At 40.2% G+C, this 16,739-nt stretch overlaps 1 protein-coding gene across 3 annotated transcripts in view; it reads left to right on the forward strand.

Annotated features, from left to right (window-relative positions):
• Positions 1 to 16,739, forward strand: part of COP1 (COP1 E3 ubiquitin ligase) — a 127,862-nt gene that overhangs the window by 19,338 nt on the left and 91,785 nt on the right. For all 3 annotated transcript variants that reach the window (XM_037403678.1, XM_037403679.1, XM_037403681.1), the window contains exons 7-10: positions 4,451 to 4,510; positions 6,457 to 6,533; positions 11,564 to 11,621; positions 15,203 to 15,317. In XM_037403678.1, the coding sequence (XP_037259575.1) occupies positions 4,451 to 4,510; positions 6,457 to 6,533; positions 11,564 to 11,621; positions 15,203 to 15,317 (310 nt within the window). The remainder of the gene's footprint in view (positions 1 to 4,450; positions 4,511 to 6,456; positions 6,534 to 11,563; positions 11,622 to 15,202; positions 15,318 to 16,739) is intronic.

The raw sequence follows: 16,739 nt of genomic DNA on the forward strand, positions 1-16,739 counted from the left end.
CTCCTGCAACCCAAACTGGAGGATTTAAATGAGGGGGAGGAAAATTCAAGATATGAAATGTATTTTTGATCAGCCAGGCATCTCCTACCTTTAGGAATTCTGTGTGTTAACCAGGATATTCTCAAACCTTTCTCTTAGCTTTACCGCGGTTAAGAGGAAACATTTGCTATCTGGAGGAAATACTGATCGGAGAGAAGTAATACTCCCTGCAGATAAATGTGTTATAGATGGACTGCCCAGTGTGTCTACAGCCTGGATGCCATGTTTCACCAAAGAAAGTAACTTGTGGTGGCTCAGGTGTTCTTATCTTTCTAACTTAAACCTCTTCTTTTTGTGGGAAGACTTTGTAACAGTGAAGTGTTACATCAAAATAAGTGAGACTTACAAGAGGGCTAAAATCTTTCTAAACTCTGAAGATTACTTCCTTGCCGTAGTTGCCTGGTATAACAGGCTCTGTATTCAAAGCAATAATGGAAGGAAAACCCGGAGACAGACAAAACTTTCAACTGGTTTCCAGAGAAAGAAATTGATCTTACTCCTGTATAGTTGTTATTGAGGTACATAGTTCTGCAGGAAGAAGTTCATTTCGCTGGGTACCTTTAGGAGAGGTTCAGCTGTTGATACTTAAGTTTACACTCAAGTTTGTTACAGCAATAGTTGATGGAAGAAGTAGGAAGAGAATCATGTTGGATGGTTGAAATTGTGGGATAGAATGAAGGGATTATCTGTGGAGGCTACCTGGTTTGTCGTCCTCGGCTGGACAGATGATACTTGTTTGCCCTGTCCTGGTTGGTACAATGGCTATGTGTGTCTGGGGAAAAAAAGATGCTCCCTCTGGTAGTGGTCACATCTGTTTGTCTTGTTCTACAGTGTGTATTGTGATGAATGCATGAGGGGTTTGGATCAGAGCCTTAAAGGTGTGTGTGATTGAGCATAATGTGACTTGAGCTTTCAAAAGCATGAATCCAGATGGTCTGTTTAAGCCCCTCAGTTGAATAGTGTTGGGGATTTCACAGTATTTCTGTAGAAAATAACTTCTGTTGTTCTTTACTTATGCTTTTTCTAGAATTGGAAAGACAGTTGGTCAAGGGTGTATGACTCCCTTATGCATTTTTCAAGGCTGTTTCTTTCTAGGCTGTCTGTGTGGCACTGGGAGGCTCTGTTGAGCTTTTAGGGTTTTTTTGCATATGTTTAGAACTGGCACCAGGAGATGCAGTCAGAACTGCTTTCTGTCTGCTGTACAAATGTAAAGAATGAAGTCACTGCCTCATGAGGGGCCCTTGGCCCAGGACAAGCAGGAAGCCCAAGGATGAAACCTCAGTGCTGTGCCCAGCTGCACTTGTAGATAGCCAACTGAAAACACACTGACAGTGTCCCGGTGTTTAGCATTGTATAAGTTCAAATTAGTATTTCCACCCAAGAGTCTTATGTGGAAGTAGTATGGTAGGATGTCTCTGCCTCTGAGCAACTCTAACCAGGGGTTTGCTTCCCACCAATGTAGTCCAGACTGAGAGCTGTCTTTGAAGAACTCTTTGCGCATGTATCTAAGATGGCTTGAGATTCAAACTAGAGGGATTTGGGGAGTGTTTTGTGGGTGTGAAAGGGGTTTGGGTCTGAAAGGTTACCTAAAAAGAATGATAAAGAGCCTGTGTTTCCTACTGTGGTACCTTCTTGACTTTTATGCCTGAAATCCCTTTTCCAGTGATTATTAAGAAACTTAGGCTGTTTAGAGGTCTTTGTTTTTCTTTTGTATGTATGCGTTTGTGAGTAACTTGGGACCAGGATGTTAATATACCTACTTTACTGTATAGTTCATGCAGTGGAGTTGGTATGATGAGGTTTAACTGCTGGATTGAAACTTTCTCCTTGTTCACATTGGCCTTTTCCGTTCTGGGAAAGCATCTGTATCTGAGAAGAAAGTTTATAGTATGTGCCTCTATTTTAGCATATGTTTCAGTGTTCATTCTCTTTGCTGACTTTATCTGAAGTTTGACAGGCATGATTCTGCCCATCACTGGGACAGGTCTTGGCTTGCTTTCTGTGCCAAACGTAGTGAAAATCAAATTAAGGGCCCATAAATCTGGATACACTGCAAGGACTGTAATTCATTTATCTTTCCTTAATGTCCCTCAATGGCTGGCAATTATAAATCAGTAGGCTCATTTTTCAAAGTTTAATTGGAATGAATGTGGACTGATTTAAGGTCTTTCATAGATTAAAGCTAAACTGTGGAACACTTCAGCCAACCTACTGGAAAAAAAAAAGCCTCAAAGTGGGCATTAGTAACTCATTTGATGCTGATGGTATGAGAAGACCTTTCCTAAAATAAGCATGAAACACTTGCCTAGTTTTTAGGCTTGCTACTGTTGGGTAAGTTTATGGTAGGTTCAAATTGCTTACCTTACTGTAACTGAAGGAGGGATTAGTAAATGAAGTCCCAGATCTTATACTTTTGGCTCTGTGTAGCAGTTAGTGAAAAGCTGGCCAGTAAAAAGGTATCTCTTGTTCCTATAAAAAGGTCTCCTGTTTATGTGATGGCAATAGCTGTCAATTGTTTTTCAGTTATCCAGTTTGGCTGTGAGCCAGTATGTTGCAGAATAGCTAATTTCCTTGCTGTAACTTTGGAACTTCGAAGTGGTTTTGTAACTTTTTAAAATGGGATTTACAAAAGTGGGGGACTAATGGTATTTGTCTGCTAGGGCTGAGTACAGGCAGCACCCATGCTGTGCAAGTGTCACTTAACTTTACCGCTAATCTTGGAGCTATAGCACCACCTGCTATTCTTGCTGTAGGTTTCACAAGTGAGAATGGAATTCTCTGTTGTGGTGTGGTCTGTAAATTATGCGTGGCAGTCTAGTTTTAAACCATTAAACTTGTGCTATCTGTGACTCAAATTAAATATAAATGGAAACTTGTGGAGTAGAAAGATTAGGATATAAATACCACATCTCATTCCAAGGAAGAAGAAGCCATGTTAAATAGGAGTGGACCCAGCAGTCTTTTCTTCTCCTCTCTCCAGGGACAGAAGCTTTTTTTTTTAATGTTGAAAAAGTAAATTAAAATGGTGGATTATCTAATGCAGAGCACACAGATATTTGGAATGCTGATCAATAGAGGGTTTAACTTGGGGTTTTGTTTAAGCAAAACTTTCTACCACTTAAAGGATCAAGCTTAAACACTCAAGTGACTAAGTCCTTGGGAGTAGCTTGCCAAATGTTTTTGAGAGTGTCATACTAAGAGTAATGTCTTGCAATACTAGTAACTTTGGATTTGGGTAATTTGATATTCCCTTGTAAATTAAAAATGACAGAAACTTGCCTGGCCTTTAGAGAATGTGTTGTACTTAAGCTTTCAGCGGACTTGCTAACTTGTTAGCAGCTTCTGTTCACAGGCCACAGTGCTAGCTGTCTGTAGATTTTTGTTGTGAATTGAGGAGTCAGGTGGACTTGCAGTTCTCAGTGTATTTGTTAGACTGGTGTGTCTTAGTGAACCAGACACGCATTGGAGCTGAGTTTTGTTTGTTTACGTCTAGGCTTGGAGCTCTTGCCTAGAGAAGTGCATGTGTGAGGCTTGCAAGGGTGAGTATAGGCTCTGTGGGTGTTTGGATGGGACATGTCTTCTAAATGAGGGTGAGAATTGGAGCTGGTGAGTAGATGATGTTCTCGCTTAGGGGTGAGCAGTTGTCAGGTCTGTGGCTTCATAGTTGCTAGAGGTGAGTGAAGCCAGGTTGCTGGCTGACTGAAAAGTAATTGGAAAAACTTGAAAAATCCTGTGTGACACAAAGAAGGGAAAATGTTGGCTGATGAGAGGGGAAGTCCGCTTCTGACCCTTTCAGGGATAGCCCTCTAATTGATTTGAGTTTGTGATACTTACCTTGGATTACACCATACCTTTGAAAGAAATGCCATGTGGTGCTTGCTTGGTGCCAGAAGCAAATCTTTCCATGGTCATAATAGGTGGGGTTTTGCCTATTAGAAAAAGTTATCAGTAAGTTTAAATTGACAAATGGCAGGTTGACTGCTAGCAAGAGACTCTTGAGACCTTTTAGCAAAGCATTTTGTATTTTGTTGAAAGGTGAAATGATCACTGTCTTGCATGGTGTTTTTTTTTTCTAATTACATTCAGTGTTTGTGAACCAGTTATCAATACCTTGCATGAAAGATGTTAGAGGAGCATAATAGTATTACTTTCAATTATGTGTGTCTCCAGGTGATGGATATCAAAGTACCTCGTGCTCTTGTTTTGCAGTTTCCACAATAACTACTTTATCTTAAACATGGTTTGCGTGCATCCCTTATATTAATCTATGCATATGAACTTCCTAGTGACTTTTGAATTGTGTAGCATGCCAGTTAAGATGGTTCGGGTTCCTCTCTGAAAAGATTGTAATTTACCCTGTTGGTGGTGCAGTGCAGATTGATTTAGATGTCTCCCGTTCTCTTATCCACAGCAATTGGAGCAGATCCAGAAGGAGCTAAGTGTTCTCGAAGAAGATATTAAACGAGTAGAGGTGAGGTGCCCAGACATTGTTCTGACTCTGGCAATTTTTCATTTTCATCAAGCTGTCTGCTTTGCTCTGGGGCTGCTGTGTTAAATTTATGGCATTTGAGTCAGTAATGGGAAAATGAACAGATGATGCTCTTTCTTTAATTTGTTCATTTAGTTGATGTGTGCAAGCTGCAGGTTGGTAAGAGGGGGCTTTGTTGAAACCTAACTCATATAATCATATATTTCAATTTCTTTGTGTTGGTATTAAGTTAGAATAATTGCTAGAAATCAGCAGCCACTGTATTGATCATAACTTAGGATTTTTGTATGCTGCAGTGTTCTGGCTATTTGCACAGGCTGCTTAAATCTTAGCAGTGTGCCACTCTTAAAATGGAGAGGTACTGGGGGGTGCACAAGAGAGCTGTGATGCAGAAACTGGGTGGGAGCAGGACCAGTGCCTTCTGCATATCGGAACAGAAGCAATCTGCTGCCTCCTGCTATAATTATCTTAATTCTTTAATGATGGGAATCTCTTGAGATTTTTTGCTAAGAATTATTCTCCAAGTGTTTGTAAACCCATCAACTCAATCCTTCTGTCCTTACTGAGTCCTTAGGTTCCTCCTTGGTCCTTCCCTCTAATCATTCTAGTAGTTTGATCTTTGAATAGGAAACTGATGTTTCAGGAATGCATCAGACTGCCACCTCTCAAAATAGCATTCCCTTAAAGCTTCTTGTGAATCAGTTTGCAGGTCTGCTTCTCTCTTCTTGCTTGTCTTGAGCAGTCAACATAAGCTCCCAGCCACTGCCTAAAAGCCTTCTAGATTTCTTCACTTCCAATTTATACACATGCTGAGGAATTACCAAAATACAAATAGAACTGACAACTGCAGAAACTTCCCTTCAGCTGGTAGCTACACAAATTTTAACTTGGTAGATAACGGCATTTTTCAGACCTGTTTCCCTAAATGTTTCTCAGCTCTTGGGCAATAAATTTGTTATATATATAAATCTCATGTTATAGCAAGTTTCCTTGAGACTGGTAAAATAGGCCTTCAGATCTAGGAAAAGCTATTCCCAAAGCTGTGGGATCTGTTGAAGAATATCTTGCTACCTACTTTTCTGTTCTTTAATCAGGCTTTTCAGTGGTCTGGAGCTGGGGTACCTGTCAGGTGTGTGATAGTGACCTTGGTTCTGACCTCTGAAGCCTGGGATCCCTCTTGTCACAAATATCCTACTTTCTACCTGACAATTAATGGGCACCTAGTGGGAATTTGAAAAGCACCACTAATGTTGTCCTGGAACACTTTGCCCCCCTAACTAATGAGCTGCAGCATCCTGCATAGCTTCCATTTCTAAAACGGATGAAAGGCAGTCTCACACTGGGTATGCAGCAGTGATTTAGTCTGGCAATGGCAAAGCCAAGTTTATGTGCAAAGTCTGTCTCTTCTGTACTTGCCCCATGGAAAACTGTTAGATCCTTTTTAAAGTCTGGGGTGTGATACCACCTTTGCCCTATTGTCTCGTGGCTGTTGTTGCTGTGACACATATCCAGTATTACTTTCCAGCTCCAAAGGCTCTTAGATAAGTTTGCACCAAGCTCAAAAATAAAGTTACAGCTTGTTTGTTCTGCCATGTTTAAGGGAGGTGCTGGGTTAGAAACAACTGGATGGTAACCAAATGCATGGATTTTTTTTTTTGAGCTTAAACGCCAGAACTGCCTATCTGGGGGCAAAAAGCGCCACAGTTTAGGATTTTTTGAAATTCTGTTAGAATGATAACTGGGAGGGGGAAATAAAATCAGTGTTTCTTCGGGTATAGTAAAGACTTCTAGGTGAGAGTTGAATAAATATAGATACAGTTGGTTAACTGCTTAGAAAAACAAAAAATTACTGTGTGAACACCATACATTAGGCAGTGCCTACTATTCATGTTTTGTCAGCTTTGCTGTAACATGGCTTTCTGTTCCAGGAGATGAGTGGCTTGTACTCCCCAGTCAGTGAGGACAGTACGGTGCCACAGTTCGAGGCTCCCTCACCTTCACACAGGTATGGAGCTCACAAGTCAGAATTTGTATTCCAAGCTGTACATGTTGCACTGTGCTTGCTAGTCCTCTCCGTGCCATGGGCAAAACACAAGCAAAACCAGTTTTCAGTGCTGTGCCATATTTACACCTTTTGTTTTTGATCGGTATAAAATTATATGTGAAGAAGAAGCCACCAGAGTCTGCAGTGGGATGAAAAGTCTACTCTAAACCAGATGCTGTGGAAAGCTGATGCTTTTAAATGTAGTGTGTGGATCAGAGAACTTGAGTCATAAGGCTTGGCTATGGTGTGAAACATTACTATTAAATACATGCTACCTTTTCTGAACATTAAGCAGTTCTACTTGACGTGTGAAAGTCTTAATTTTGTATGATATTGGTGTCCTTTGGTGTCCCCACTCACTGTGAATGGCTAAAGGTATGGGCTGACAGGGTCAAAAGTTAAAACATACAGTGTATTGATTCTGTTTATCTGCTGTCTGTTTTGATTTAATGAAATGCCTCTAAGAACATTTTCAATCTGGATTTTTGTCTGGAATATCGCATAGTCTGGTTTCTTGATGGCAAAATTGCAGGTACTTCTTGTGTCCAAGTTGCATATGCCAGGGTTTGAAGTGCCCTCCTTTTATAGCCATGTCTTCTTATTGTAAGAAAGCTCTTGCATCACAGGGCCAGGTTACATTAGTGAGTTATAATCTCTATCTCTACTATTAAGAGTTCTCTAAACTGTTGACTTCTGTTATGAAATTGTACTGGTACTTTTTCTGCAGTTAGCAGCTCTAAACTTAATAGCCCAGAAGTAAGAAAAAATGATCAGATTTTCTCCCCTGTGGAGATTTAGATAAGTGCTCTGGTAAGGAGCCTAGCACTGTTGGCTGGGATTTCGTACAAAGATGCTATTTCTGGACACTGAGACCAGAATTTCTCATGTTTCTGTGAAGCCCTGGCTGGTCCTGAGGGAAAGCACAGGAATATGGCCAGGATGGATGGGAACTGTTTGTTATTCAGCTCTTCACTGCGTGTTTAATTTTTTGTGTGCAGGTGCGTTGCTTTTTTGTGTGGGTTGCTGCTCTTCTGCCAAGAAACAGTTTTGTGAAGCTGATGGGATACTTGCTGGGTTCTACTAGTAGTTTAATGGTTATTGGCTATTAAATAGATTGCTTGTTGTTTGCTTCATGGTACTGATGCTTGGGGAAAGCTTGAGTGTTGGTTGGGCTGAATTTGTTATGTGTTGAAAGCCTTCAGGCCTAGAAGCCTTTCTCTATTTAACAGGAGATTGTACTTACGAGTAGAAATGTGCCCCTTACTTGAGCCAGGCTAATAAACAAGCTACCAAAGAACTTTATCTGTTGGCAGCTGCAGTAATGTTTTAAGCCCAAGAGTTCTGGTGGAAGAGTTGGGGGCAGGGGGAACACGGGTGGGCAGGCAGTGGAATCTGCTGTGTGATACCTACACTAGTATCACAACCTACTGAGGTTTCCGTTTATTCCTTTATGCCTGTTTATTTCACATCCCTAGGGTCAATCATTCTCATTCCTGCTTTTAAAAAGATAACATCCAAAATATTTTAGTGACTTTGGATTGATGTGCTTCACCTGAGGTCTGCTGGAAGATGGTGGTGGGTTAGACCATGGCAGGTGCAGAGACCGTTGGTTCTTTCTTGCCCCATCTTCTTATGCCTGTCTGGTTCCATCTTGGCTGTGTCTTGAACTTTTGGGCTTTTCCTTTGGTACAAAATACCAATAGTAAAAAAAAAAAAGGTGTGATATAATAGGATATTTAGGGGGTTTCTACAGTATGTGAGACGGGCCTTTTCTCTCAGCTTGAAGATCCCTTTTCTGTGTGGGTTTGGTTTTTTTTTCTGTGATATTCCTGTGTTAAGTAGTCTTGAGTTGTTAAAGAGAAAATAATACATGAAGTGTCTGAATAGGTGTCAGTTGTTGCCAGACTCTTGTAACCTCTGTCTCTGCCCTATCCCTGACACTTTTGTGTAAATCAAGTAATTGAATTGATTTGAATTACCAGAACTCGGATTCCATTAAAGGTCTACCACTTGAAATTAATTTTCTTTTCAACATTAAATGTAAGTTTTGGAGAGTATCTCAACTGTAACTTTGATTCCACCTTGGAAAGAATGCTGCAGAACAACTGATAGGAGCTTCAAAATATGCTGATTTCTTTTCAGCTCTGTTAACTGAAATATTTAATCTCTGAAGTGTATTTTAGAGATGCTGTGAACCACTAAGAATGAAATACAAATATAGTTTGAGGTGGTTGCACTTCCATGTTAAAATGTTATTAAACTTGTGGAGACTGTATGACTTATCAGTGAATTAAAATGGTATATCTAAATTGGAATATAACTTGTTAACATGCTGAACACCCTGCTAATGAAATATAATTGTACTGTAAGACATTGGTAGAATTTTATACAAGGTTATCACAGACCTGTACTCAGATAAAGAAAAATCTCTTTAGCCTTTGAATTTAAAGTTCAAGAAAATAGAGTTCTTGAGAGTTTGTTTTTATCTGGTCTCTAGTGACTTGCCCCTTATTCATCTACTTCCTCTAAATCTCAGGCTTGCTTCATTAATTCTCTATTTCTTGTTTGTAGCTTTTCTCCCACACTCTTAACATCAAAATGTGAAATTTTTTTATGCCTGCCCACATCTTCCTTAAGTTCTGTAGCAAAAAAAAGTATGGTTATCATGTTCAATACATTCTAGGCTTCGAGAAACACGTGTTTTCCCTTAAGCCTGTACAGGGTATGATGAAATATTAAATTGGGTAATAGCACAGCACTTGTTTACCGTGTTGCAGATTGCTGGGTTTGTATACTAATAGAGAACAAGAGGGGAAGAATAAGGGAAAAGAACAAATAGTTCTCTGTATGTTTTTTCTGAACAGGTGCGCATGCTACTTTTGCTACCAGTAAATGGTGCAAACAGGAGATACAAATAAGCAACTTCTCTGTGACTGTGTCTTCATGAGTAATAGCAATAACACTGTCACTAACAATTTCTGGAGGAAAATTCTGATCTAAAAATTAGTGTCTTGGTAACTCTGATTTAGTTGGTAAAATCCTGATCTCCTTCCCCTCCATTTGTTCTAATTACCCCCTTCTGCCCCTCTAAAGGTGTAACAAATGGGATTTATAGTCCATGGGTTGCAGTGGTTTTGTTGTTACAGGTTTTTAAATCTGTCATGTTAGTGTAGCTGAATTTCCTAACTGAACCTAATGTTACAGCTTTTTAAAAAGAATTCAGAGGGAGCTCTTGTGATTTTCTGATTATTTGCTTCCTGTTTTTAAAAGGAAAAACATTCAAGCATATGCCAGTTAACTCGGCTACAGGCACTGCACAGAAATGACTTTGAATTTGTATTCTGGTTAGGGAGATTACGTCTGCTTTCTTGAAGGCTTTACATCACCAGACAACCTGCAGCAAAATGAGACCAGATGCTATAAGTTCTGTGTGTTTTGCTGTTAATTGCCACTGTACCTGTCTCAGAATGGAGTACTTTTTCATCACTTTCCAGCAGAGACTGTTGTTCATGCAGTTCCTGGCAGGATGTGCTGTATGTGTTTCATTATTTCATGTGGCCACGTTCTAATTTAAAGTTCATTATCCCTGACCATGGCTGAAAGAGCTCTGCTGTTTTCTCCCTTGCAATAGCTTGCAGCAAACAAATGATTTTTATCTCTCAGATTTTCTTGTTTTGCAGCTTTTGTCTTGCCTGTAACAGAAGCCAAATCAATCTTATTTTAGAAGTTAACCACTGAGACTTTAAAATCATCTCTCATCTTCTTTTTCTACTTCCTTCCACCTCCTGGAGAGCCTTAAAACATTCAGAAACATTTAAGCACTAGTACCACTGTTTCATCCTTTTAGACTTACAGGTTCCCTGACTGGCAATTCAGCCAAACCACTTGTTTTGTGACCAAGAATGGCAAATCTGTGCATCAGTTCTAGCAGCATTTAGGCAAATGTCAATAGGTACAATCATCTATTCAAAAGAACCTGGAACCTTTATCGGTATTCTAGCAGCTTTTTAAAGAAACCTTCAGTTTTCCCAAGAAATGTTTAAATCTAAGGTTACCTCATAAATCTGAGAATAACAAACCCAGATAGTTTCTTTTCTGTCCAAATGACGTAGCAGAAGCAAGTGAGTTATAAAGACTTCTAGAAATGATTGTGGTGGTGTTTGTAACGGGTTCTGGATAATTAATAAAATGGTGTTCTTGTGTAGTAACCTTTTATTTATCCTAAAAGTATTTTGAATTGGAGTCATAAGGGTGTTTTTATCTGGCTCTGGTGTCTTACTGTGAGAGCTAAATATTTTGCCCATAGGTGGTTCAGTATTCTTGCATATGTTTTCTGCTTATATCAGTATAACCTTTTGCAGTTTTGAAAGTTAAATATCTTGAGTTTGCATATCTGTGCTACATTTTGAAAACGTGTATCTAAGGTATGTTGAGTCATTATAGATACTATGTAGCTATATATGGTATAGCACTTTCTAATAATAGTAATCTTGGCTATCAGTATTTTCTAGTTTATTTCTGTATTTCATTACTTGTCAGTTTTGTCTGTCTTCAGATATGTCTGGAATATTGGTGTCTGTCTTAAGCTGATTTCTCTAGCTTTTCTCTTCACAGTGCTGTTTCAAATGCCATGGCATTAAACTTCTTTTTTTTTTTTTTAAAGGAACTGAAAACCAATGGTAGCATGTTATTTTCAAAATATCTCATCCTGTGTATTTCATACAAAAGATATGCTTTTGCATTCTAATTAGAAATTATTAGGTGGGACTACACGTAATTGTGTGTGACAGCATTCTGCTGTAGGAGACCCCTGTATTAAAAAAAGAAAAAAATCCTCCCAGATAAAAAATAACCTTGTGTTCCCTGTCTGTAAAATGGATTTCAATGGCAAGTATGCTGCAGGATGTAAAGGGGAGAATAGTAAACAGGTTAAAAATGATAAAGGATGGTTGTACAGTGATTTAAGCAGACTATTTCTCTTGGTTTTGCAGTAGTCTCATTGACTCCACGGAGTATAGCCAGTCCCCAGGCTTCAGTGGCAGCTCTCAGGTAAGGTAATACATGTGTCTGCACCCGGGGGGACAGGAGAGTGAACGTGGAGGTTGGGCAGAGATCAGGCATAACTACATCCATTTCCCGCATGCTGGTCAGCTCGAGTCTCGCAGATGCTTTTAACTGGTTTATATGGGCAAACTGGAGCCAAGACTACAGCTGTAGGAATGACTGCATGGTTTTGAGTGTTTACACTGACACTATCGGAGAAATCTGGAGTAATATATTTAGACGTCTGACTTTATTCCCAAAGCTGACCCTTCCATGGAATAGGGGATATTTTTTGCTCTTCATCTCCCAAGTGGGCAGCATTTGGGAAGAAAGGCAAATCCCTGACCCTTTGCATTGACTTAAATAGCTTTAGATCAAGCTTGACTTTCAAAACAAGAAACATTAATCCTCCAAACATACAGCTGTCTTGTAGTTTGCCCCCATTAAGGCTTTACAGACTGTATTATAAATTCACATAGAGAATAAAAAGTTGTGTACACAGTAAAGTTGTTTGGCAGGCAGCCTCCAAACTGTCTGATCTGCAGCGCCTGCCAAATGCCTAACAGCACTACTGTAGTCTTGCAGCTTGGAGTGATTCAGCTGGGCTGGGAAGATGACACTGATTTCCAGCTCACAGATTCAAAAAGGTTAAACAGTTTTGATTTACACAGACAAACTGTTGGTGATATGCCAGCTTGTGCCTTTGGTGTCCTTTGGTGGTGGGCCATCCATGGCACACAGTGTAAATTAACAGGTGGAAGTGCTGTTGGATCTTATTTGGTGGAGTAGCTGATACGAAGAAAAAACACCTGAATTTTGGGCTGGTGTGCATGCAGGGGTTTGGGTTTGCAGCTTATAACTAATTGGTAATTAGAAAATTCCATCTATTAGTCTGTGGGAAAATTAATTGTTGTTCCTGCTTCTGTGGTCTTGGGAGGCTTTTGCTTGAACAAAGAACTGTAGCTCTACCTCACTTCAGAGGGCAAGTGAAATGTGGAAAGCTTATGTTCAGAATTCTGGTAGTGTGTTTGTTCTCCACTGACACTACCTGTCTCCTACTTTTCTTTCTATTTCAAAGATAAAATCAATAACATAGCTATGTGGCTGGTAAGTACACAAAACAAGCAGCCTAAAACCAAACAACCTAGGCTTTCTAGTCATTCTGCATGTGACAGTCTTATTTGTGTGAGTATAATCTTTTCTGTCAAATGCAATTATTATTTTTTTGTCCTCAAGAGTGCAAGATCATACTCTAGTACAAATTTTTGTATTAAACTTTAATATACATTTGGATGGGGAGCTGAAAGAGAACTCTTGAAGTTAAACACTTCATTCTAAAGGTAGCCTAACTTCAGCAAGACTTTACTATAAAAACAGTTGTAAGAATAAAGATTCAATTGTACCTTTTCCTAATTGTCAGTCATGGCAATACTACAGATTGCGCACCGCAGGCAGTAATAAGCTATGCTGGGATGGAGAGAATAGCTTTCTTTCTCAATATAATTACTCAGCACATTACTCAGAAACATTTTGGAGAAGAATTTATATACTGCAAAGCTTCAAGACTGTTTTCTTCCAGGAAGTGAACTTCAGAAGTAAATAGTGGACAATAGGGGACGTAGGCCCTGGGGAATTCTGCAGGCAGTATTTAGTGGCAGTACCTTTCTTTTCTGCTAGAAATAAGGATCCTGAGTGTAGCTATGAAGTTTTCCCCCAGTTGCTAGAAAACTCTTCAGCGCACCTGATGGGAATAAAACAGTAAAATAGCTCCTGATGATAACTGAGCAATCCAAGCTAATCCTCAACTTGGACAACCATAGTAGTTTTAGCAGCTGAATAAAAATTGCTTGGGTATGGTTTCTTTTCAGTTGTAGGTTCCCCCTCCCCCCCCCCCCCCCATTTCCCAGCACTGCTTAACAAGTAGCCAGGGAACAGACTTAAGAGAAACTGAATGTATGTTTGGTAAAACGTGAGCAGTTTAAAATGCTTGGGTGAGGAGGATCTGATGGAGATGGGTTAATACAGATTGATTCCCAGAACAGCTGGGTTGCCATGTGCCAGCTTGAGACCTGCTTGTAGGGATCTGCCTCTGGAGAGCTGGAGGCAGGCGTATACTTACCATGATTGATTCCATCTTGATGTGGACTGGACTCATCTGGCAGATCAGGCTTGGCCTTGGGTTCTATTGCTCATCATGTTGCAGGTGGCTCGTCTTAAGACTGAAGTGATTGCTTTTTGCTTGAAGTTATCTTGAGCCCTAATCATTCCTGATGTGCTGAGAGAAGCTGGAGCCCTTGCAAGCTGGTGCACAGAATTAATACGAGGATGCTGTGAAAGTGTTGTGTTAAGCATTTCTTAAAGCTGTGAAACTTGAGAAAATTGTGGTCGAAAGTTGTTGCTGTAGGGTTACTGTCCAGTGTCTTAGTTGTGTGTTGAGGTTGGAGTTGCTTTCAATACAAAACAAGCTGCACAGACCGTAGGTGCCATCAACATGCAAGTCTGTGTCATAGTGTCAATGTATAGCCGGGGCCCCACATGGGATGTGGTGTCTGCAGGGCTTTATTGCTTGGGGTTTGCTTATTCCCTGAAATGTTAGATTACTGTTCATACAGGTATAAGCAGAATTTGAGTGGGCTGTAAACTTAGCTCATTCTTGATGGCTGCAACGAGGGCAAGCTCATTCTTCTGCATGGATTGAGGGGCAGTTGTACATGGAGTGGGTTTGTTAGTGCCATTGAGTGGCATTGCAGACCTTGTATGTGGTCAGGGAGGTGGCTCATTAAGGAGCTTGGTAGGTCTCAAATCTTACTTTAAACTTCCCCATGAGCTTTCAGTATGTGATATCTGAGTCGTCTTAAATGTAATTTAAAGCAAGGTGCTTGTCATGCTTTTTGTGTAGTAGGGGATCTTGTTCCTTGTTCTTACTAGTGATTAAAACAAGAAGTACTGTATCTTCTGTTTTGCTTCAGGAGAGCTTACTTACGTAATTTCACTCCTTTGCTTCTGCCTCTTATTGCTTGGGTAGGTTGGGAAATGGCGAGTTTCATGGACTATTCAATTAACCTTTGAACTCAATGGTGTCTTCTGTTTCTATCCTTATTTGCTTAGCTTTACAGAGAGTTACTAAATTACTTCTTTTGAAGCAACTCACTAACTCTTTAAACACCTCCTTCTCTTTTTAATGAGAACTCTGCCAGGGATCTAGGAAGTATTTGTTGTACAGTCTGATTTGTGAAGCTGGAAGCCTGCTATCTTTGGCCTCTGGTGTCTATCTGTATAAATGCAAGCTGTGACTCCCAAAGGGCTGCTGCTGTCTGTCCTGTGTGTGAGACTGGAATTGATAAATTTGCAAAGGTTCAGGAAACAAGAACTGCCTAAACGCAGCCTTTCTTGTTTGTCAAGTGAAAGGGTGCAGCGTAGGACCCTAAGAGCTGTTGAGAGTGGCAAGATCTTCATTTGTTGTCACTTTACATTTCTTACCCTTCACATATAATGTATCAATTGTTTATAACTTGGTAAAATTTGTTGAAATGGAACCCAGGCCTGGCTTTACCTTTCTGAAGTGGTTTTTTTTTTTTTCCATTCAGACCAAAAAGCAGCCGTGGTATAACAGCACGCTAGCCTCACGACGCAAGCGGCTCACAGCTCATTTTGAGGACCTAGAGCACTGCTATTTTTCCACCAGGATGACACGTGTCTCGGGTGAGTTCCTCTTGTGTGGTGTTCAGCTTCTGACATCCGTTACCTCTTACAGTGCCTAGTCTTCAGAAAAGACTTGCTTTTGAGAGCAGCTTTCACTTCTTCCCTGCACAGGAATGTTGCTATACATACATATTTATGTGTTACTCGGATCATCCAGTTTTGCTGTTCTTGGCCAATCTTTGAAGTTGCTAAATTTGGAAAACTTCATCCTGTCACTTCTGGGGGGCACATGTATTGCTCTCTATTTACAACGAAGGACGTAAGCCACAATAAACAATTTAGCTGATGCTCATTCTGAGGACGCAAATGTTTTGAAAGTAGGGTTGTCTTTCTACTAGATGGTGGTATAAACACAGTAGTTAAAAAACACTGCTGTTGAAATACTACAGAGGTATAAACATAAACTGATAAATTCTCCTGTATTTAGCATGGAATAGGACACTTGGAGGTTATCCTTTATGTTGTCTAGATTGAGACATGGTTAACAAATGGCTTGGAGTATAGAAGCTGAATGTGCAGCAGCATTGTTGTCCCATGGGGCACACCTTAGATTTAAGGCTTGTTTTGCAGAATTAGAAGCTGTTTTCACAATTGCCTAGATTGCCTCATTCATAATTGAGTAACAGTGTGACAGCAGCTAGAGTAATTGTTACCTAGTGAATGGATGGTTCTTAATTACATGACAAGATTCTCTTAAACAAATGGGTCAAATGAAGATGTCTTGAGGGCAGGGAGGGTTGCTCTGCAGCCCCTCTAGGGAGGAAACCAGCTTTGGGAAAAAAGTTTCAGGCAATGGGCTGTGGCAGGGAAGACTCAGCACCTGCGAGCTGCAGCCCATATGAAGAGTAACAAACTGCAGCAAGGAGTGGGGCACAGCCAGCTGTCAGGGGATGGGAGAAACCTGGGGACAAAAGGGAACCAGGCAGAGGTTGCTGCAGTGGAGTATCTTGTAGCTTTGGAAGGCAAGGACCAATGTCACAGGACAGAGTTCAGCAATACAGCTGGGATAGAAACCCCTGCTCTTTTTTTTTTTTCTCCATGAATTTAGTTTAAGTTTTATTCACTTTAAATAAAAATGAGGCTTTTCTTTTTTAATTTAAAAAAAATTGGCTTTAAGTGTAAAGGCTGCAGCGTGTTTTAGGGGAGCTTGCTCTTAGCTATGTCTGTATTTTCTGCCTACTTCAGAGCAATGACTGGCTCAGTTCTCATCAAGCACAGCAAAATAATTTTAACAGAGAATGCAGCACATTGAGAGGGCGCTTCAGTAGTGCTTCAGCTACATCAGGGAAGCCAGTTATATGTGACCAGCCAGTTTTGTGTGAAGTACTGGCAAGTGCTTGGCAGAATACAGTAGTTCAGATCACATCAAGATGTTTGCATGCAATGCTACCTTGGTGATGCGTAACTGTTTGTTAAAATAAT

Source organism: Falco rusticolus, chromosome 11 (assembly GCF_015220075.1).
Source record: "Falco rusticolus isolate bFalRus1 chromosome 11, bFalRus1.pri, whole genome shotgun sequence".
NCBI classification, from domain to species: Eukaryota; Metazoa; Chordata; class Aves; order Falconiformes; family Falconidae; genus Falco; species Falco rusticolus.